The 21,478-nt window shown below is 43.3% G+C and overlaps 1 protein-coding gene across 1 annotated transcript in view; it reads left to right on the forward strand.

The window, feature by feature from the left end:
- Positions 1-1,204: 1,204 nt before the first annotated feature.
- MCM10 (minichromosome maintenance 10 replication initiation factor) overlaps positions 1,205-21,478 on the forward strand; it is a 44,448-nt gene continuing 24,174 nt past the window's right edge. Inside the window, 11 exon segments of the mRNA XM_045464606.1 lie at positions 1,205-1,272; positions 3,223-3,309; positions 6,735-7,076; positions 7,864-7,968; positions 8,420-8,557; positions 11,443-11,614; positions 13,232-13,397; positions 15,411-15,578; positions 16,755-16,871; positions 19,630-19,829; positions 21,124-21,224. Of these exon segments, the coding sequence (XP_045320562.1) occupies positions 3,303-3,309; positions 6,735-7,076; positions 7,864-7,968; positions 8,420-8,557; positions 11,443-11,614; positions 13,232-13,397; positions 15,411-15,578; positions 16,755-16,871; positions 19,630-19,829; positions 21,124-21,224 (1,516 nt within the window). The 5' untranslated portion in view covers positions 1,205-1,272; positions 3,223-3,302.

The following is a 21,478-nucleotide window of genomic DNA, read 5'->3' on the forward strand; positions in this document are numbered from 1 at the left end:
ATGGTGCTAACATTACTGTGAATTTTTCAACACTAGCAGCTCTCAAAAGTGGTATTATTTCCATTCCTGGGTCAGTATAATAAGCTCAGATAATAAGGAGCATTAATACTTCATTAGGACACACCCAAAAAATCAATGTAGATGGTATCTGGGCTGTTTATTTTCATCATCCTAAAGCTGATTTTAGTTTTTATGAAAACGAAGGCAAACACAATGGATAGAGAGATACCATCTTATATGAAATAACTGGCGCGGGGTGGGAGGGTGGGAATACAGGGCCTGAATAGTGCCTGTGAGAGGGGGGAAAAGACTTAAAATGGTCATTTGCTCCATCAAAAACTCTTCTGCTTTGAATTCTTTTAAATTATGTATAAGCTAAATAGAATTGTGCATTTAGAAAGGGCAGTTCTCAGAATTATGTACAAACACCATTTTTAGAATGTAAATACCAAAAAAAAAAATCTGAATTTTACTAAAAAATGTTCTGTGAAAAAACGACCTCCTAACAAGTTAGTCCGACACAAGTTACAATTCTCCAATTCTCTGGATCACGAAATCCTCTGGAAAATGTCGTTTCCACTGCCTCAAAGAATGTCCCCTAGACCTTAGGTCTCATTTCACAGATGGTGAAGCAGAAGCCCAAAGGGAGAAGTTAGTTCCCCAAGGTCAGGCAGAGTTCAAAGCGAACCAGAGTTTGGATTTTGAGTCCAGTCATCTCAGTGGAACACAAGAGGTTGTTAAATAATCATCCAGCACGTTCGGTCAGACTTCTCTAGGATCAGTCCTACCACAGGACATTTGTGAGGGCAGGAGAAACGTTTGCAATGTGCTTCCGGTTTAAGCGTCTCCGTGCAGGCCTCTCGGCCTCAAGCGTTACCTTCCGCCTCGCTTCGTAGAAAGGAGTGGATGACAGTCCGGGAGATTGTCTGGAATTCAGTTCCGACCTCCTGTAAAAACACCCTCCAGGAACACTTAAACTTCCAAGCGCTGGGAGGCACCACAACACCACTTTATCTAAAGGAGCGCAGGACGTCACCGACCGGAAGTCTTCTTGCCCCCAACAAAGAGGGCGCCCGGTCACGTGAGCCAATCAGATCGCTCTATGCAAGATGGGCTTTTTACCATCTCTGCCAGATAGTCGTCGCCAAGAAAGCTGACGTAGCCAATCAGCGCGGCCCTAAGTCGGCGTGCGTCTGGCGTCAGACGGGGGGGTGGAGCCAAGTTGGAATTTTGGCGGGTCTGGCTGTAGGTCTGAAAGGGGTGCCGAGTAGGGTAAGCAGCTGGGGTCTGGGTGTGTGGGTGGTCACCCGGGGGGTGAGGTAGGGGGCCCGCCACGCGGGTCTGCGGGAGAGTTTGGAGAGCTCCGAGGCCGAGAAGCGCGGAGCCCGAGGCGGTCAGGTGGGGGAGAACTGGAATCGGGCGAGCGCGGTGTCCGCGCGGCCGGGTGGGCTCTGGGTGCCGAGCGACCGAAAGGTAGGGGCGCCTTAAAGGCACCAAGGAGGTACCAGGCGTCGGGCCATCCTCTCTGCTTAAGGGACCAGGTTTGGGTTCTTTCTCAAGTAACCTTTTAAAATGCATGCCGTGGAGACTTTTATTTTTTTCATTTTTTGTTTTCAATTCGTGATTTGCTTGAAGTTATTGAGTGTGTGCCATGTGCAGGCCTCCAAACACACATTACTCATCCCCGCGTGAAGCTTAGAATCTAAAGAGAATAACAGATAACACGCACACCACAGTGGAAAGTGCAGTGAAGTCACGAAAAGGATGAGGTGTGGGCGGGCGCCGCGGAGCCGGTCAGATAGGGTGGTCTGGAAGGCTCGGAACATTCCATGCTTAAGGGGAAACTGAAGAGTGAGAAGGAGCTAGGGGAGCACTTTCCAAAGAGCGTGAGGCCTGAGAGCACTCTCTGTGTTCAAGAAGTTGTAGGCAGGCTAGTCTGAGTAGAAGTAGGCAAGAGAGAGAGTATCCACTTAACTCACAGACTTTTGAATTTTGTTCTGATGGTAATGAAAAATCGTTAAAGAATTTTAGTTAAGAGAATACTACCATCTGGCTTATATTCCTCAGAAATTACTAAGGAGAGAAAAGACTACTGTGGCTGCTGTATGGAAATGAGATTACAGAGACACAGAGACCGATACAGGAAGCTCATGGTTCAGACAAAAGATTGAGCACTGTTTTGGAGATAGAACCGATAGTTGTTGGGAGGGCCTGGATGTGAGGGTGAGGTAGAGTATGAAGGGGGGGGAGTGGGGAGGGCGGTTGGTTATAGAGGTGAGTGAGACCGTTTGCTACCCTTCAACAAGCTTACAGTCCAGCAGATTTCCCAGGAGACAACACAGTGGGGAGCACACAATAGGTCCATGGAAGTATTTGTCGAATAAATAAAAAGAAAGCATCATAATTAATACTTGACCGTGCACTTCCCGAAGCCATCTATAGAAGCTCATATTCATTGAATAAGAGCCTAGACAAAATCTGTTGAGCTTTTATCTTGCAGTCACTAAAATCATTTAAAGGAAAAAAAAGGAAAGTGCACACAATAACATGAATCTACCCTAATTAGCTCTGCCACCTCTGCGTTTTGCTAAGTAGTATTGAATTATAATCCTGATGTGACGAAGGTTGCAACTAAGTAGAGCCACACACTAGATTGCTGTGGATAAGGGAGCCATCAAATGTGTCACAGTAAATAACATGGGATAATAACCCTAATATTTAGGCCATTCTCAATAATACTTGTTCACAGTCAGTCTCATCCATGTGCTCTAGTACCCAGCAAACTGCTCCATAGCTCAACTGAGTTTCTTTTTTAAAAAAATTTTTTTTTTCAACGTTTATTTATTTTTGGGACAGAGAGAGACAGAGCATGAACGGGGGAGGGGCAGAGAGAGAGGGACACACAGAATCGGAAACAGGCTCCAGGCTCTTAGCCACCAGCCCAGAGCCTGACGCGGGGCTCGAACTCACGGACCGCGAGATCGTGACCTGGCTGAAGTTGGACACTTAACCGACTGCGCCACCCAGGCGCCCCTCAACTGAGTTTCTACACCATAGTTTGAAGACAAGATAAAAGGGGTGGGGGGGGGGGAGAAATAGTCAGATTTTGGACGAATCCTCAGCTTCAAGCCCGTAGGATTTGTGAGATCCCTGATTCTTTATATATGGGATGTGAGAAAGTGAGAACAATCAAGGGTGACTTTTCTAATGTTGATTTCATAGCCGAGATTCGACATTCCTGCCATCTCCTGGGCACTGGATTCTCCTTTGAAGTTCTCTATCACAACTGTTCTCTTGACAGCATGGATGGTAAGTTCTGGCAGCTGTCTCAAGTTATGTGTGTTTCATGGAAAACCACCCTTTTGTCCATGGACTTGTTATTTATCCTACTTGCGGAATAGTGAAAATGGCTACCTCACCCTCAAGTATTGTCCGAGTGGTTCAGAAAAGATCTCACTTCAATCAGAGAATGTTATTTGCTTTTTAATGTTTATTTTTGAGAGAGAGAAAGAGAACAGAGGACAGATTGTGAGCAGGAGAGGAGCAAGGAGAGAGGGAGACACAGAATCCAAAGCAAGCTCCAGGCTCTGAGCTGTCAGCACAGAGGCCGATGTGGGGCTTGAACTCATGAACAATGATATCCTGACCTGAGCCGAAGTCAGACACTCAACCGACTGAGCCACCCAGGTGCCCTATGAGCAGCCATATTTTTTACACCAGGAGACAGGTGTTTAGTAATTTGTCCCAGGTGAAACTGCCACAGTAGGGATTTGAACCCAGGCAGCCTGACTTCAGAGTTCACAGTTAATGTTGAAGTCGCTTCAGTGTAGCTGTGAGTTAAATTCTTGTAGTCCTTTCTCATTTTGTTTATTTTGCAGAGGTGTATGCACAATATTTACCTAATAAAAAGAGGCTACTCTGATTAACAGAGCTTAGCCTGGGAGTAGCTTAGCAGTGATTGTGCTGGCTGTAAAGAGATGCTGACAAATAAAATGCATTATTTTTCTGGTTACATAATGAGCTCATTATCTGAAACTAGATTTTGGTTTTAAATCCAAGTTTATTACTCTCTTCCTTTTTCAAAAAAGTAGAACCAAATATTATTGAAATTCTTCACACTGTGGTAACACGTGACATTGATTATACCTTTGGTATAATAATAGCGTCCTGTTTCCTGAAATCATCAAATTACCTTCAGGGCGGTTAATATAATATAAAGTATAATTATTTGCTATGAGATAGTTATGAAAATAAGTGGTGAATGGGCATGTGTCCTCTAAGAAACCGTTGTATCTAATAAACATTCATTTGGTTGGCACAGTGCTAACAGTTTGGTCCAGTGTGGACGAAATCTGGTCTAGAGAAACACTGGTGCTAGAGAAACACGGTTGCACAACATTCCTGCTTCCATTCTAGTACAGAGAGCAAGATAAGAACAAATAAGTAGGAAGATAATCAGGTAGTTGGTTGGTATGATGGAAGACACTAGAAAGAATTCATATGCCGAGGGGAATGCTCCAGAAGACAGGGAATCATGGGTGATGTGGGGAGGAGAGCTGATGATTATAGGCTGACATCCTTGGGGGGTTGAGAGGAAGAGGGTCCAGTGTATAAATGAAGCAGGGAGGTTGGGTCAGCATAACATGAAGACAGGATTATTGGTGGTGACTGAGTTGAACCGGGCTGGGAGGCATCACAGATTAGCTCTGGGCAACATTTATCATCAACTATGAGTGGTGTGAACCAAAGCCTCTTCCTGAAGTGTACTCTCTTCAGCAGCTAAGAACAGGAGAGAGGAAGGCCTCTTGGCTCCCTTGAGGGAATGTGGCAGTCTCACCCAGAGCACAGGGAGCCAGGTCGCCTCTTCTTCCTGTGCCCTCCAGTTTTGCAGTGATTATTGAGCAAGAAATTCCAGCAGATCATTATCTAACTTTAAGCCTTAGACCCTTTCATCAGATTCTAGCCCATGAGTTTGTGCGTTGGCTCTTTTCCATCTGGTAAGAGAGTGTAGAGCGGTGCAAAGAATATTGGGTTGCTGGCCTAGAGATCTCCATCCTAAGCCAGGCTCCTGTGCTGACCTGTGTTGCCATATGGTCCTGAACAGACCCTTGATGTCTCTGGACTTTAACTCTTGTCTTTCAGGTGAAGGGGGGCACGGTGCATGAAATATCCTTAATGTCTTAAAATGGCTCAGATTTTATAAAGGATTAATACCCAAACAGGGGGGAAAAAAATGGGCACCAAAAGGAAAAAAGAAAGAAAGAAAGAAAGAAAGAAAGAAAGAAAGAAAGAAAGAAAGAAAGAAATCAATCCTAAGGGCCAATAAATGTAAACAATTCTTTACCTCATGAGATTTCTCTGGAAATGCAAATCGGAACACTGAGATGCCTTTTAATATCCTCCATCAGACTAGCAAAAAAACTTAGTGACATCAGATATTGGTGAGGTGTTAGGGAGAAGTGGCACTGGCATAGTGCTAGTGAGTAATCACTTTGGGAGCGGGTTTGGCCGTATCTGGGCAAGTCGGAAAATGTGCACCCAGCAGCCCAACAATTCCACTCGTGCTAGGTATTCCTGGGAAACTGTCACACGTATGCAAGACATCGTCATGGTTGCTGCATAGTTTGTGGTGGGAAAGAATTGGAAAAGAATTACCATATAGCCATTGAAAGAAACTAGAACTGTATGTTTTGATTCAGGTCGGTCTTAACATGCAATGTTGAATTAAACCAGGATACAGAGGAATACCTACAGTGCGCAACAATTTATGAAAGTATTTTATTTTTTACTGTTTGTTCATTTTTGAGAGAGAGAGAGAGAGAGAGAGACAGAGCATGAGTGAGGGAGGGACAGAGAGAGGGAAACACAGAACTCGAAGCAAGCTCCAGGCTCTGAGCTGTCAGCACAGAGCCTGATACCAGGTTCGAACTCACAGACCGTGAGGTCATGACCTGAGCTGAAGTAAGACACTTAACCAACTGAGCCACCCAGGTGTCCCGAAAATATTATAAATCAACCAAATACTCTATATGGATTATGAATACTTATGTATTTATGTTAAAATTTTGAAAAACGGACTAGACTGATACACCAAAATTAGGATGCTTCTTGCCGTAGGGTGTGGAGGCAGTGGTTAGAAATTGTGATAAGATTTGGCATGATAAAAAAATTCACATGTGCACATAAAAAAAAACCATATACACATTGAAAAAAAGATTTGGCATGATAAACTCTAAACTTTTTTTTTTTTTTAAGTTTACTTATCTAACGTAAAGGCAAGAAGCAAACATAAATGACTCATTCTGGCTGATGAAATATAAGTACTTTTTATGTGGTTGTTTGTGCCTTTTCTACATTTGAATTTTTTTTACGCCTCGAACAATTAAAGCCTAAATGCATGTTTAGTGTATTTTTGAGTTATTCCCTTATGGGTTGGATTTCATGGAAGTTGGTATGCAGGACGTTATGTCACTAGCTGAAGTAGCACAGGGAGAAAGATCAGCCCAGTGAACGGCCCGGTGTGGTCACTATGCAGGTGTTGGCCCCTTTGTCCTTCACCCAGTGCCCTATAAGCACTTGGGAAGAGGAAAGGTGGACAGAAGATCAACAATTTACCAGGCAAAATGGTGAGCCATTTTAACTGCCTTATTAATGTTGAGTGTTTTAATTAGCTGCTTGTCATTAGCAGTTTTTCTCAGGTAGGTTTACTTTCTGTCCTTCGTCTTTTTCCCCAGGGGAGGAAGATGATTTGTCTCTGCTGACTGCATTGCTGGAGGAGAATGAGTTAGCCCTGGACTGTAATTCAGAAGAGAGTCACCGCTTGACCCAGGAAGATCGTGAACCTGATGCATTTGATGAGCTCTTTGATGCAGATGATGACGGTGAATCTTACTCAGAGGAGCCTGCTGATGGAGAAGTGGGAGAGACTGAGGACCGAAAGGAAAATCTGGCCACTCTCTTTGGAGATATGGGGGACTTAACAGATGAAGAAGAAGTTCCCACGCCGCAGTCAACTAAAAACAGTGTCCCCACTGCTCCTGCTCCCAGTCAAGGGAAAAGTAATCAAGAGTTGCAAGGTGCCCTAACTACTTGCTTTTCTAATCTCTTCATGGTAGACTAGATGGAACCTGACAGTTTTCATCAAAATAGCTGCTGAGTCAAGAGTGGAGATACATGACTTGGCAAAAAAAAAAAAAAAAAAAGAAAGAAAGAAATCGTGGGAGTTAGTAGAGGAGACATTCACAGCCAGCATTTCAGCATGCAAAGGCCAGCTGTAATTTAGTCCCTCCCAGAATGGCTCTAACATCTTTCGTGCCTGTTACAGAAAAATCTTACCCAGAGACTCATATGCATGGGGAGCCAGGGACAAGATGGCAGGCTTCTCCACATTATTTTTGGGCAGGAGACCATTTCTGAACAGAAGCTTTGTGGAGTGCCCTTTTCTTATTCGTGGCATCGCCTCTTATATATTCTGAAATTATAATAAAATTCAGTGGTTTGCTGTTTCTTCTAATGCAAGAACCAGCATTTATTATATTACGGTATTCAGTTTATGAAATAGTAATCACTTTTCTTGATTCCTAAAAACTTGTTAACTGGGGATATGTATCTGTGATATTTGTCAGTAGAACAAATTCATGACTAGCTTAGGTATTAGAGACTTGATTACTGAAAATACAAAGTTTATTTCTCTAAGGGACCTCTTAGTGCAAAAGTTAATGGTGAGTTCTCAGTATGTGATTATATTGTGGCTCTTGGCATTTCAGGGTGAGGGAGTAGACACCAAAAGTAATTCCAGCATTTTTGCCATGTGTGATATTTCTTCTGCTCTGGGTCTTAAGTCAATATACTTTTCTTTCCTAGATGAATTAAAGAAGTTGCAAGAGCAGATGAAATCCTTACAAGAACAGCTAAAAATAGCAACAATTACACAGCCTGCAAGGCCAGCCCTTCTGCATAAATCTCCTGGTAATCAGACTGTAATTCTCGGAATAACGTGCATCTCTGTTAGTGAGAAATTATAGGGGCACCTGGGTGGCTCAGTGGGTAAAGCATGCACCTCTTGATTTCAGCTCAGGTCATGATCTTATGGGCTGTGAGTTTAAGCCCTGCATCAAGTTCTGCACTGACAGCGCTGAGCCTGCTTGGGATTCATATTTTCTCTCTCTCTCCCCCTCTCTCCCCCTCTCTCCCCCTCTCTCCCCCTCCCTCTCTCCCTCTTTCTCCCCCTTTCTCCCCCCCCCTTGCCCCTCCCCTGCTCGTGCTCGCACACATGGCATACTTTCTCTTTTTCTCAAAAATATTTAAAAAAGAGAAAGAAAAATTATAGCATTACTTCTGCATTCAGCTGCTGGTAAAATAGGCTTTGAGTTCCTTTCTAAATTTTCTTTGTTAATTTCTTTTCCTTTTAATAACATAGCTAAGTCCCCACGTCCCCCTCTAAAGGAGAAGAAAGTTCAGAGAATTCAGGAGTCAACGTGCTTTGCTGCAGAGCTTGATGTCCCTGCTCTACCGAAAACCAAGCGGGTGGCTCGGACTCCGAAGGTTTCACCTGCAGGTACAGTACTCAAGGCCTGCCTGGTTTTTCGCTACTCTGGCTCTGTTTAACGTTTATTTATTTTTGAGACAGAGAGAGACAAAGCATGAACGGGGGAGGGTCAGGAAGAGGGAGACACAGAATCTGAAACAGGCCCCAGGCTCTGAGCTGTCAGCACAGAGCCCGACACGGGGCTCGAACTCACGGACCGCAAGATCATGACCTGAGCCGAAGTCGGCTGCTTAACTGACTGAGCCACCCAGGCGCCCCAGTCTGGCTCTGTTTAAACTTCGGTTCAGCACTGTCATACCTGCAAGGGACAGCTGGGGGTCTGTCTTAACTGCCCATTGAGAAAAGTAAGTTTGTTTGGGAGTGAGAGCCATGTGCTCTATTTTGTAATCTTCCTCTGCATCTTAAAGTGCCCAGAAAACCCTCAGGTGCAGAGTAGGTATTTACTAAAACAACGAATTAAATGTTTTTGAAGCTCTACAGTCCTGTAGTTGAATTGTAGCAAGTATAACCACTGCATTGAGTTCTTGTGCAATCCAGAGATTGAGTCTTCAGGCTTGTGAGTTCAAGGCACAGATTCCTTTTAATGGCCAGGTTTTATCTGAAGTGAGGTTGTATTAAAGCAGAGGGTCCATTCTTTAGAAAAGACTTCTTCGCCACGAGTAGAGATGTATATTCAAACACCGTTCTAGTTCAGCCCACATATAAGCACATAGAATTAAACTGAAAAATATTCATAAGCGCTATGTGTTGATTTTATTGCACTGCCTCAGTTTGCACATGGTAATAATTCTTTGGGAGATCTCGGGGCTCCTGGGTGGCTCAGGCAGTTAAGCGTCCAGCTTCAGCTCAGGTCATGATCTCACGGTTTGTGAGTTCGAGCCTCACATCAGGCTCTCTGCTGTCAGCGCAGAGCCCACTTTAGATCCTCTGTCTCCCTCTCTCTGCCCCTCCCCTGCTCACATGTGCGCTCTCTGTCTCTCTTGAAAATAAACATTAGGGGCGCCTGGGTGGCTCAGTCTGTTGGGCATCCAACTTCAGCTCAGGTCATAATCTCACGGCTTGTGAGTTCAAGCCCTGCATTGGGCTCTGTGCTGGCAGCCCAGAGCCTGGAACCTGCTTCAGATTCTGTGCCTCCTTGTCTCTGTGTCCCTCCCCTGCTTGCACTCTGTCTCCCTCTCAGAAATAAAGATTAAAGAAAAAAAGTTAAAAAAAAATAAACATTAAAAAATATTTAATTAGAGAAAGACAAATATCACATGACTTTACTCATATGAGGAATTTAAGATACAAAACAGATGAACATAAGGGAAGGACGATAAAAATAATATAAAAACAGGGAGGGGGACAAAACGTAAGAGACTCTTAAGTATAGAGAACAAACAGAGGGTTACTAGAGGGGTTTTAGGAGGGGGGATGGGCTAAATGGGTAAGGGGCACTAAGGAATCTACTCCTGAAATCATTGTTGCACTATATGTGAACTAACATGGATGTAAATTAAAAAATAAAATAAAATTCAAAGAAGTATAATGAAATATTAAAAAAAATAATTATTTGGAAGATCTAAGACAGAATGGTCTGGATAACATAGGGTTCAAAAAGGCCACATATGTTCAAAAAGGCCCTTTAGAACAGCAGTGGCATATGACTCTAGTAGGGAATAGCAGCCCTGCATGTTCATATTTATTTAACAAAAATTATGTATTCCTTGTATCCGCTTATGAATGGCATCCATCCCTTTAGGATCTTTAACATTACTATGTCATTAGGCAATGTCCAAAGTTCAGTTTTGAGGGCGTGGGGCATGGGCATGCTTTCTAGAGATTCTCAAGTTCTTGGGTTGCCCTGCTTCCTAGCTTGGGAGCGCTGATCCAAAGTCTTGTTTGAGAGTAAACAACACAGTCTTATTTAAGAGAGAGTGAAATTGGGGCGCCTGGGTGGCGCAGTCGGTTAAGCGTCCGACTTCAGCCAGGTCACGATCTCGCGGTCCGTGAGTTCGAGCCCCGCGTCGGGCTCTGGGCTGATGGCTCAGAGCCTGGAGCCTGTTTCCGATTCTGTGTCTCCCTCTCTCTCTGCCCCTCCCCCGTTCATGCTCTGTCTCTCTCTGTCCCAAAAATAAACGTTGGAAAAAAAAAAAAATAAAAAAATAAAAAAAAAAATAAGAGAGAGTGAAATTGTATTAAGGAAAAATATCCAGGTTTTCTGACCTTCAGGAACATTATCAAATGCTTCTAAAATAAGAATAGTAACCACATCAGGGATGTTTAATGCAAGCAAGTCAGTAGAATACCCTGGTCCCCCTAGATCTGCCTGCCCCACCCTGTAAATAAAATGAAATGGAACCAAATGGAATGAGATGAAACCAGAAACAAAAGGGAGTTAACTTCACATTTTCTTCAGGTAGAAAGTTGATCTGTACACAAATCACTAATCATTGATCCCTGAAGGAGGGCTCTTACTCCCTTATGCAATCTACCACAGTGCTCTGTGTATAGGGAATGCTCAATGTCATTGCACAAAGGAACTCTGTTTCAGAGCTGCACTGTAATATAGCCACCACTAGCCACGTGTGACTATTTACATTTATATTAGTTTAAGTAAAATTAGACATTCATTTCTTCAGAAGCACTAATCAGTTTTAAGTACTTATGGCCACATGTGGCTTGTGGCCACCATACCAGACAGCATGGGTATAAAACATTTCCATGGTCCCAGGAAGTTCTTTCAGACTGCACTGCAGAGATTTGGAGAGTAGTACAGCAATGGTCTTGTGGGCTTCCTTTGTTCTCTCAAAATTTGGTTATTGCGTATTGATTTAAAAAGAATTCTATAAAAACAAATTTTGTAGGGGTTGGTGTGATTTTCCTTTCACTTAATTTTTATGTTAATTTTTTAGAGCCCAAAAGTTCGTCTTCAGGGACGACAAGTACACTTTCCCAACCACTCCGAACTACTCCTGGAAACAAACCTAGTGGGTTGACCAGAGATCACAGCGCAGGGACCCCCAGGAGTTCTGGAGAACCGCAGACCGTGATCTCTGTGGAAGCCTTCTCAGGCCTGAGACTCAGGTCAGTAACTGTAAAGGCCTCTCACTCTGTTCTCCTGCCCCACTAGATGCCTTGTCCTCCTTCCCGAGGACTGAGCCTTCTACAAACAATGTATTTGTACAGCAGATCCACTTAACAACAACAGCTCTTGAACTTGGCAAAACTTGGCAGTAAAAGTAACCATAACGTACGGTACAGTTGGCATGTGAAATGTTTAAAGAAGACTTTTTATGTTTACATGGTGAGTAAAAGATAATGCATCTGTAAAAAGGAAATGGGCAAATAAATAATAGTGTACGTAATCAGAAACAGTGATAGAGACTATTTTTAAATACATAAAGGTGTTCACAGTTTAACCGGGATCGTAGTATCTTGTAATTAATGTTAAGAAAAATACCTGCGCTCTTTTTCTTTCTAATAACTTTCAAGGCACGTTTATGTCCTTTGCTTCGGTTGTGTGGGGAGATTAAGATTCTCTGTTAAAATAGGAATAAATCCCAGGATCAGTTCAGTTCAGAGCCTGGACTTTTAAGTCTTCTGTGCCCCCATCACTAGTCCATTGCAGCTCCACAAACACTTCTGTCGAAGCCCAGGGCAGGGCAATAATCCTTACGCTGAGACCAGATTGCTTTCAGTACAGTCCATCTGAGTAGCTAGGTGCTATCCTAGAACACCTAACCCTTGTCAATCTAAACTAAAACTGCTAAGATCTTAAATTACACGTTACTGAGCGGTGGCGGGGAGGCAGGTAGGTGCCACCACACCGTAGATGTGTATTTAAAGACTCCATACTCTCCAAAATCGGAAGAAAGTACTCAGTGTTTTAATGACACCTGGGACGTGTGGCATGGAATACAGTAAAAGCTGTGGTTCTCACTGAGGGCGCTGCAAGGTTTTTCCAAGGTATACGTCCCCCTACCAAGATGGTCCTGTCCACTGCAACAAGTTCTTGGTTGAAATCCCCCACAGATGAAGATGTTGCGAGTGTGAGTGCACTGTGCTCGTAAATTGAAGTGGGTAGACAAAGTCAGAACTACTCAGCCAGAGCTCCTGAGTGGCTTGCAGATTTAGGGGATCACACAGTTGTTGGAGTCTCATTACGAATAAGAATATATTAATCGAAGCCTTGGTTTATTGTTCTCTGAAAATGTTGATGAAATTTAAATATCTTATTTTGTAATCTCAATTTATGATTTTGTATTAAACTCAGAGATCACTTTTAAGAGAATATTGTAACATACATTATAATGTATAAGAAAAAGAGTGTATGGTCTTTCTTGTTTTCTATATAAGCTCCACTTCTCTATTGAAGGAAGCACAAACCTAGCTTTAAGAATTATCTTATTTTTATTTATCTGCCATAAAAATCTTTGCCTTGGGGGCGCCTGGCTGGCTCAGTTGGAAGAGCAAGCGACTCTCGATTTTGGGGTCGTGAGTTGGAGCCCTGTGTCACACATGGTGCCTACTTAAAAAAACAAACCATCTTTGCTTTGCCCGTACTACATAACTAAACCTCCCTGAGAGCCGAGACTTCAGGGAAGATCTCTGTCCATAACATCTCTTCTTACCAAACTGCTACAGTGCCAGGGAATCTCTTATTAGAATAATAATCTAATAATTGCTGGTGTCTTCACCCAGGCGGCCTCGAGTGTCCTCCACAGAGATGAACAAGAAAATGATTGGCCGAAAACTGATCAGACTTTCTCAGCTCAAGGAAAAGATGGCAAGTGAGAAGCTGGAAGAAATAGACTGGGTGACTTTTGGGGTTATATTGAAGAAAATCACTCCACAGAGTTGTAATAGTGTAAGCATCTTACTGATTTCTTAGCTGCTCAATCACAAACTAACAGTGGGGACTCATGTTCTTGATTTTTCTAGCCCAAGCCCATCAGTATTTCATTTTGAAATAGCTGCTCATAAGTTCCCAGATTGCCTCACCTTTGTTGGATTGCTGTCTGAGAGTGGTATATGTGGAGAATGCCCTACTTATAGAAGATCTGGTTGTAGAGGGTCCTTGGGCTTTTCATTGTATTGTTTTTGCTGCATCTCACTTGTCATTGTTTTTGTGGTACATGTGGGTTGCCCCAGTGACGGTGTCCTCCCGCTTATGGAGGAGAGGCTGAGCACAGACTCTCTGGACAGCCTGACTGGAAGTAAGAGGGCAACTGCAGAAATTCTGAAATTGCCGTCCTTGTGAGCACAGTGAATATTACAAGAAATCTAACAAGTTCTAAAATTGCAGTTGACTGAGGCATAACAAGAAGATTATCTTGTGGCATGGCGAGTCACAAGATCTGGGTTCTAAGCCTCATTCTCCCTTTAACTATGTGAACTTAGGTTTACCTTTAATCTTTGAGGACTTCCATGTGCTTATTTTTTAGAGGAAGGAACTGGCTTTTGATTCTATCAGAATTCTCTTCCACCTCTCAAAATACTATGATCATGGTCATTACTGATTTCTTTCTCTTAATTGAGATCTTGGACAACCTTGGATTTTTCTACAAGGCCTGGCCTCCTCAACAACGAGTTGACTTTCAGATTAGTGAGTCCTTCTCTAGCCCTATTACTGTCGAGTTGAACGTGAACACGTCTGGTTCATTTGATTAGGTTCTGAATTGTGTCGTAAGTGGCTATGATGACATTGAGAGGCATTGTACAAATCCATGGGAAAATAGAACACTCAAATCCAGTCAGTGGCTCACCATAACCTATAACCACACCCACTCTGGGTTGCCTCTGTGAAATAGCTTGATCGTGTATTGAAATTATTTTGTTTTAAAAAAAAGAAATCTGTGAAAGTGGAAGTTGTTGATACAGTCAGCATTTTGAGTTACATTTCTTCAGATCCATGATAATGCTTTTGAAATTTGACCATTAAACGTAGCCAGTTGTCATTAAATGAGGCTTTTGTTTTTCTTCTAAACTAGGCAAAGATTTTAATAGCATAGAGCTGATACTTTGTTATTAATGTTAATAATATCATCAGTGATAAATAGTAGATCCACTAAATTTATATCAGTAAGTTATTAAATGGTAGTGCCACTACTTCAGTGGTCCTTTCAACACTGTGTGTGTGTAGTTAGAAAGGCGGTACTGTCCCATTGAGTACTTAGACCTGAGAACTAGAGGCTTCACTAACACATGGGCCATTGGCTTGCCTGACTTCACCTTCATTTCTAAAATGAGAACAGCAGGGGCACCTGGGTGGCTCAGTCAGTTAAGCATCTGACATCAACTCAGGTCATGATCTCATAGTTCATGAGTTCAAGCCCTGTGTCAGGCTCTGTGCTGATAGCTCAGATTCTGGAGCCTTCTTCAGATTCTGTGTCTCCCTCTTTCCCTGTACCTCCCCTGATCATGCTCTTATCTCTCTCTCTCGAAAATAAACATTTAAAAAAAAATGAAAGAGAGGTAATAAATACTAAAGCCTAGAGAGAGGATTAATATATAATTAGCAGACATTCTCAAGATTATGTATTCAGGGTGGATATATTTATATATTTTTCCACAATAGAGCACTTATACATGGAGACAGTATAGCCCATTGTGCAAAACTTAGTAAAAATAAGGGGCGCCTGGATGGTTCAGTCAGTTGAGCTTCCGACTTCGGCTCAGGTCATGATCTCGTGCCCCAGGGGTTTGAGCCCAGCATCGGGCTCTGTGCTGACAGCTCGGAGCCTGATGCCTACTTGGTGGATTCTGCGTCTCCCTCTCTCTCTGCCCCTCCCCCCACTCGTGTTCTGTCTCAAAAATAAATAGAACGTTAAATTTTTTCAAAAATTTTTTTAGTAAAAATAAGAATAAATATTTGTTCCAGGGGAAAACATTTAGTATCTGGCGACTGAATGATCTCCGTGACCTGACGCGGTACGTGTCGTTGTTCTTGTTTGGAGAAGTTCACAAACAACTCTGGAAGACTGAACAGGGGACTGTCATAGGGTTGCTCAACGCGAACCCCATGAAGCCCAGGGATGGTGCTGAGGAGGTAAAAATCTGTTTCCGTGGTTTTCTTTCTTTGTTGTTTTGTTTTTGGTTTTTTTTTTTTGGTCTTGGCAGCTTAGCCAAGTTTTATGAGAAACATTTTGTGACTGGTCCACCCCTGCATATTGAGTCATACTTTTATGTTCCCCTCATCTGGTTTTTTGTTCTTTACCCACCAATATTCTGAATTCCTACCTACTCTTAAGTGTTTCATAATTTAAATCTTATCTTTCCAAATTAGTTTGAAGATTCCTGGAGTGTTTTTGAATTATTATGTTCAGATCTCCTTAGATCTCTCCCATAGATTTCAGTGGCTGCATCAAGAAGGCAGGATTTTATAGGGGAGGGGACTTGGCTCCATTCATTAGTACAGCTGTAGCTGCAGCTCAGAATCAGTGAGGTCATCTTCTCAAGCAGCAGGAGAGCAAACCGAGATCTCCTGTGAACAGGAGCAGACCTTCTCTCCACCTGACCGGCAAGAAGCATCATTTTGTTGTTACTACATATTATCTTTAATATAATACCAGAGAGTGAGAGGCAAAGTTACTTCTTTCCTTTCACCAGAGAATGGCAACAAATCTTCATCTGTTGGTTCAGAAGTATTTGGCTACAAGTAACAAAAACTTCCCTACCATTTCTTTTAAAGGTAAACAGTGGGGTTTGTTTTTCTCACATAATCAATAAGCCCGACATAGGCAATGTAGTGATGTCAGTCAGTGTCTGTGAGCCTCTCAGCCTTCTCCTCTTGGTCCCTGGATGGCTTTGAAGTTCTCGCCCTCACATCGCCTTTGAAGGCAGGAAGTGAACCAGCCCCACTCCGTCTGCTTTTGTCCGGAACTCCTGCCTCAGTCTCTTGTACGGAACGTAGTCACATGACCATCACTAGCTGCAGGGGATGCTGGGAAAATAAACAGGATCCATCATCTAAGGCTGAGCGTTGGCTAGCCCACAAGAAACCCGGATTCTGCAGCAAAGATGGAGATAATGGCTACTGCATAGAGAACTGAACGTGTTTTCTCTACCTCCCATGCCTACAGCTGTTTTTTCGGGTCCTGGCTTCCAATTCCTGTAGACTGCTAGCGCCTTGCTAACTCCCGCCAATCAGCCTCTTACTCATTCTTGCTGATGAAAGACCGTGCCTTTGTCCACTTTTAAGTCCCACCCTGTGTCTTCTCCGCAGGTATGTTTGTCTGTTGATCATCCTCAGAAGATCTTAATCATGGGTGAAGCTCTTGACCTGGGAACCTGTAAAGCAAAGAAGAAGAATGGACAGCCGTGTACACAGACTGTTAATTTGGTTGGTTTCAGTTCTGTTGGGGCGGTTTCTGCTAAAGATGGGAGCTAATAGGAGTAGATTGTAGATAGCGTAGCAGTAACGACCAACTTGGAACTGAGTTTCCTACGTAACGGGAAACACCAAAGTAAGACAATTCAGTGTGTGGCTAATAACTGCCAGTTGAAAAAACTAAGGATGCGGGAAGGATTGAACTGTTAGGAAGGAAAGTGCTCTTTTATTGCCAACTGACTAGGAGGTATGAGGAAGGCGGAATTTTAGTTGCCCTCAATTCTGAGTAGTGCCAGAGATCAAACACTATGATAAAATACACTAAAAACCTTATTTTAGTCTGTTAACTCCAACATTTATTTTCTTAGAGCATTTTCCCCCCAATGTTTGTTTATTTAAAATTTTTTTTAATGTTTATTTATTTTTGAGAGAGAGAAAGAGAGACAGAATCTGAAGCAGGCTCCACGCTCCGAGCTGTTAGGACAGAGCCCGATGTGGGGCCTGAACCCATGAATTGCGAGATGACGTGAGCCGAAGTCAGATGCTTGACCGACTGAGCCACCCAGGCGCCCCATGTTTGTTTATTTTGAGAAAGAACGTGTGTGCAAGCAGGGGAGAGGGGCAAGAGAGAGAGAGTCCCAAGCAGACTCCACGCTCAGCATGGAGCCCAACACGGGCTTGATCTCATGACCGAGGTCATGACCTGAGCTGAAATCAAGAATTGGATGCCTAACCAACTGAGCCCTCCAGGCACCCTGTATTTTTTTAGAGCTTTTAAAAAAATAGTAATTATGATAATTTGAGATATAATTCACATACCATGCAATTCACCCTTTCAAAGTGGACATTTGAGTAGTTGTAATACTGAGTTGTGCAACCATCAGCACTATGTGATTTCAGAACATTTTCGGTACTGTTCCCCCTCCCAGAAAAAAAAAACAAAACCAAACCATACTAATTAGCAGTCAGTCCCCATTACCCTCTTCCCTCAGTCCCTGGTAAGCACTATGCTACTTTCTCTCTCTGGATTTGCCTCTTCTGGACATTTTACTAATAGAATTATACAATATGCCTTTTGTGTCTAGCTTCTTTTACTTAGCATCATGTTTCCAGGATTCATTCATGTTGTAGCAGGTGTCACTGCCTCATTCTCTTTTTGTGGTTGGATAATAGTGCATCGTGTGGATATATCAGTTTTGTTTATTCATCATTCAGTAGGGCGTGTTAGGAATACTGCAGCTATAAGCATTCATGTAGCAGTTACTGTGCAGATGTATGTTTTCGGTTTCCTTGGGTATATACCTGGAATTTCTGCGTCGAATGGTAACCCCCGTGTTTCGGCTTTTGAGGAACTGCCAGACTGGTTTCCAAGGTGGCTTTTACCTTCTCACCAGCAGCGAGGAGGGCTGCATTTTCTCCACGTCCCGATCAGCACCTGTCTTTATTGGTCTCTGATGACAGCCATCCTCGTGGGGGTGAAGTGGGGCTACTTAGAGCTCTCTGAAAGGATTAAATGGCAAGTTTCATCTCCGTTAGTTGCCTCATTCCTGCCTAACAGATCACCTGCTGAGCAGGGAATAGCAGGAGGTAAGGAGTTGGAAAAAGAGGTCTCAGAGTGAAGTGTCTTACAGATCTCCACGTAGGAACACAATCATTAAAACCCCACTGTCCCCACACCTAAGGGCTCACCCTGTAGAACGTTAGCACATTGCTTTCCTTTTTTTTCCTTTGTTGAAGGAGTAGCATTAGTCCAAGAGGCAGCCAGAGGAATAGAAAAATTTCACTATGGGGCGCCTGGGTGGCGCAGTCGGTTAAGCGGCCGACTTCAGCCAGGTCACGATCTCGCGGTCCGTGAGTTCGAGCCCTGCGTCAGGCTCTGGGCTGATGGCTCAGAGCCTGGAGCCTGTTTCCAATTCTGTGTCTCCCTCTCTCTCTGCCCCTCCCCCGTTCATGCTCTGTCTCTCTCTGTCCCAAAAATAAATAAACGTTGAAAAAAAAAGAAAAATTTCACTAGATGCTGATGTTGGTGTATTCTTGTATCAGTGCTCATTGAGGTAGAATTCACACAATCTGCAGTTAACCATTTTACAGTGTACACTTTGGTGATACCCATCATGTTTACTCTTGTGCAACCAGCCGCTCTCTAGTTTCAGAACCTTTTCATTCCCCACAGAAACACCCCATACTCATTAAGGAACCTCTTCCCTACCCCCTCACCTCCATCTACTGGTAATATGGCCTCTTGTGTCTGACTTCTTTCACTTAGCATAATGTTCTTGAGGTTCATTCTAGAAGCTAATGTTCCTTCCATTTTAGAAAGAGGGCATATGGGGTGAACAGTATCACTTTTTCTTTCATGTGACTAGAGCTTTTAAGTGTAATTCCAGTAAGTCTGTGTATATCTCCCCTTTAGGAATGGGCTTGGAGGTCAAAAGGGGGATTCTGCACCTAGAATAGTGCCCCACAAAGGTGCCTGTGGGGGGCGCTCAGTCGGTTAAGTGTGTGACTCTTGGTTTCGGCTCAGGTCATGATTTCCTGGTTTCATGAGTTCAAGCCGCGCATTGGGCTCTGCGCTGGCAGCACAGAGCCTGTTTGGGGTTCTCTCTCTGCCCCTCTTCCACTTGTGTTCTTTCTCTCTCAAAATACATAAATAGACTTCAAAAAAAAAAAGAGTAGTGCCCCTCGAAGCTGAGCAAAAGGACCAGTGTTTATTGATGTTTTCCCCCCATGTGTGTCCCTAATCCTGATGCCGCTGCTCTGCCCTTTGCAGAACGACTGTGAGTACTGCCAGTACCACATTCAGACCCAGTACAAGAAGCTCAGCGCCAGGCGAGCTGACCTGCAGTCAACCTTCTCCGGAGGACGAATTCCAAAGAAGTTTGCCCGCAAAGGCACCAGCCTGAGAGAACGGCTGTGTCAGGATGGTTTTTACTACGGAGGAGTTTCTTCTGCATCATACGCGGCCTCCATGTAAGACATTCTCCCGGGCGTCTTTTGCGACAGGGATCTTGCTTGTCTCCTTAGAAGAATCCCAGTGGTTGTCCTGTTCTGTAATAGTCCTGGGAGACTTGGACAGGCTTTATCTTTCATAGCTCACTGCCCGGAACAGGGTAGACGAGGACCTCCTTTATGCCTAGGTAGAGAGGAGAACATGGGGCGAGAAATTAGTCTTTACCTCGGAGCCCACGCTTCTCCTTTGGCTTCTAATGTCATAGTGCAACTTTGTCAGGGGTGATTGTATGGCTGCTGGAACTATGTTAATCATAGTGTTGGCCTCCTTTAAGTCATTTCCCTCATGACTCTTACCGTGAGCTCGTAAACCTCTTGGAATCCACATTTAACTCCGTGAATCAGTAGCAGTCAAGCCTTAGGAGTGGAGTGCTGCCAAGGCAAACATCCACGGCCTCTCTTCTGGGGAGCACAGGCCCTCCATAGAGTCCCTAAACTAGGTGATCAGTGGCACTGTCACAGTATTGTAGGAAGCACGTATGAGGACAGGTGGGGACCTGGCACAAGGGAGCTACCATTGGTCCAAGAACAAAACAGATTTTCTTCCCAGTCTAACGGAAATTGAGCAAGAGGACTCTCACGTCCTGCCTAGCTTATCACATCAAGCACGTTTTTAAGATTTAAAATAATTTCTGTATTTTTCCAAACTGCAAAAAGCAATACCGCTGTGTTATGAAAAATGTGTGCATACAGCACAGCCCAAAGGAGCCCCATATGTATAAATTTCTAGTAATATAAAATGAAATCAAAATGGACCTATACTTAGTAACTTTTTTCCCTACATAAAATAATTAACGCTTTCCTTATCGAATATACACTTACAGCATTATTTTTAGTGGCTACTTAGTATGCTTTTAGGTGACTCTGTGACAACACGGTTCCCTGTGGATAAACATTAATGGAGTTTCCAACTTTTAACATTACAGACAATATTTTATCCTGTTAAGATCCTGAGTTTTTGCATAGTCCTCAATCATTTTAAGATTAATTCCCAGACTACTTGATGAAAGTATTGGCCTATTGTTTATTTCTTTTGCCATGTTGCTTGTCCAGAAAGACCTCACCCAGAGTTGCAGATTGCCTGATGCAATGCATTCACCTGCTGCTCTGTAGGACCACAGTATTAGGAAAGTTTCCTTAGTTCTGTGACAAACTTCTGGCAGCTTGTAATAAATGAACACAGCTGTGCCCTTACCTCATCAAAACATTGAAGTGTCATGACTTAACCTTTTGGGGGTGACCCTTGTCATTTCAGTGCAGCTGCTGTTGCTCCTAAAAAGAAGATTCAAACCACTCTGACTAATATGGTCGTCAAGGGGACAGACTTGATCATTCAGGAGGCCCAACAAAAGCTTGGTAACTTGCTTTCTCGATGCTGTATTTCTCTCTGCAGTTTAAATATCTCGTCTTTAGGATTGAAAATGGTCTTGGCCCATACCCTAAGTTAAAAATATTCCCTCATCACTGTACTGAGTGATGTGGCCTAAGCCAAAGGAATCAGGCTTGGCTGGCAGCATCTTAAAAAAAAAAGCAGCATATTATCGTGGCTGAGTCTTTGCTTGGTATGCTTTGTAAATTTTCTCTATGTGTCTGGTCTAACTCCTAATGTC

This window comes from Leopardus geoffroyi, chromosome B4 (assembly GCF_018350155.1).
Source record: "Leopardus geoffroyi isolate Oge1 chromosome B4, O.geoffroyi_Oge1_pat1.0, whole genome shotgun sequence".
Taxonomy (NCBI): domain Eukaryota; kingdom Metazoa; phylum Chordata; class Mammalia; order Carnivora; family Felidae; genus Leopardus; species Leopardus geoffroyi.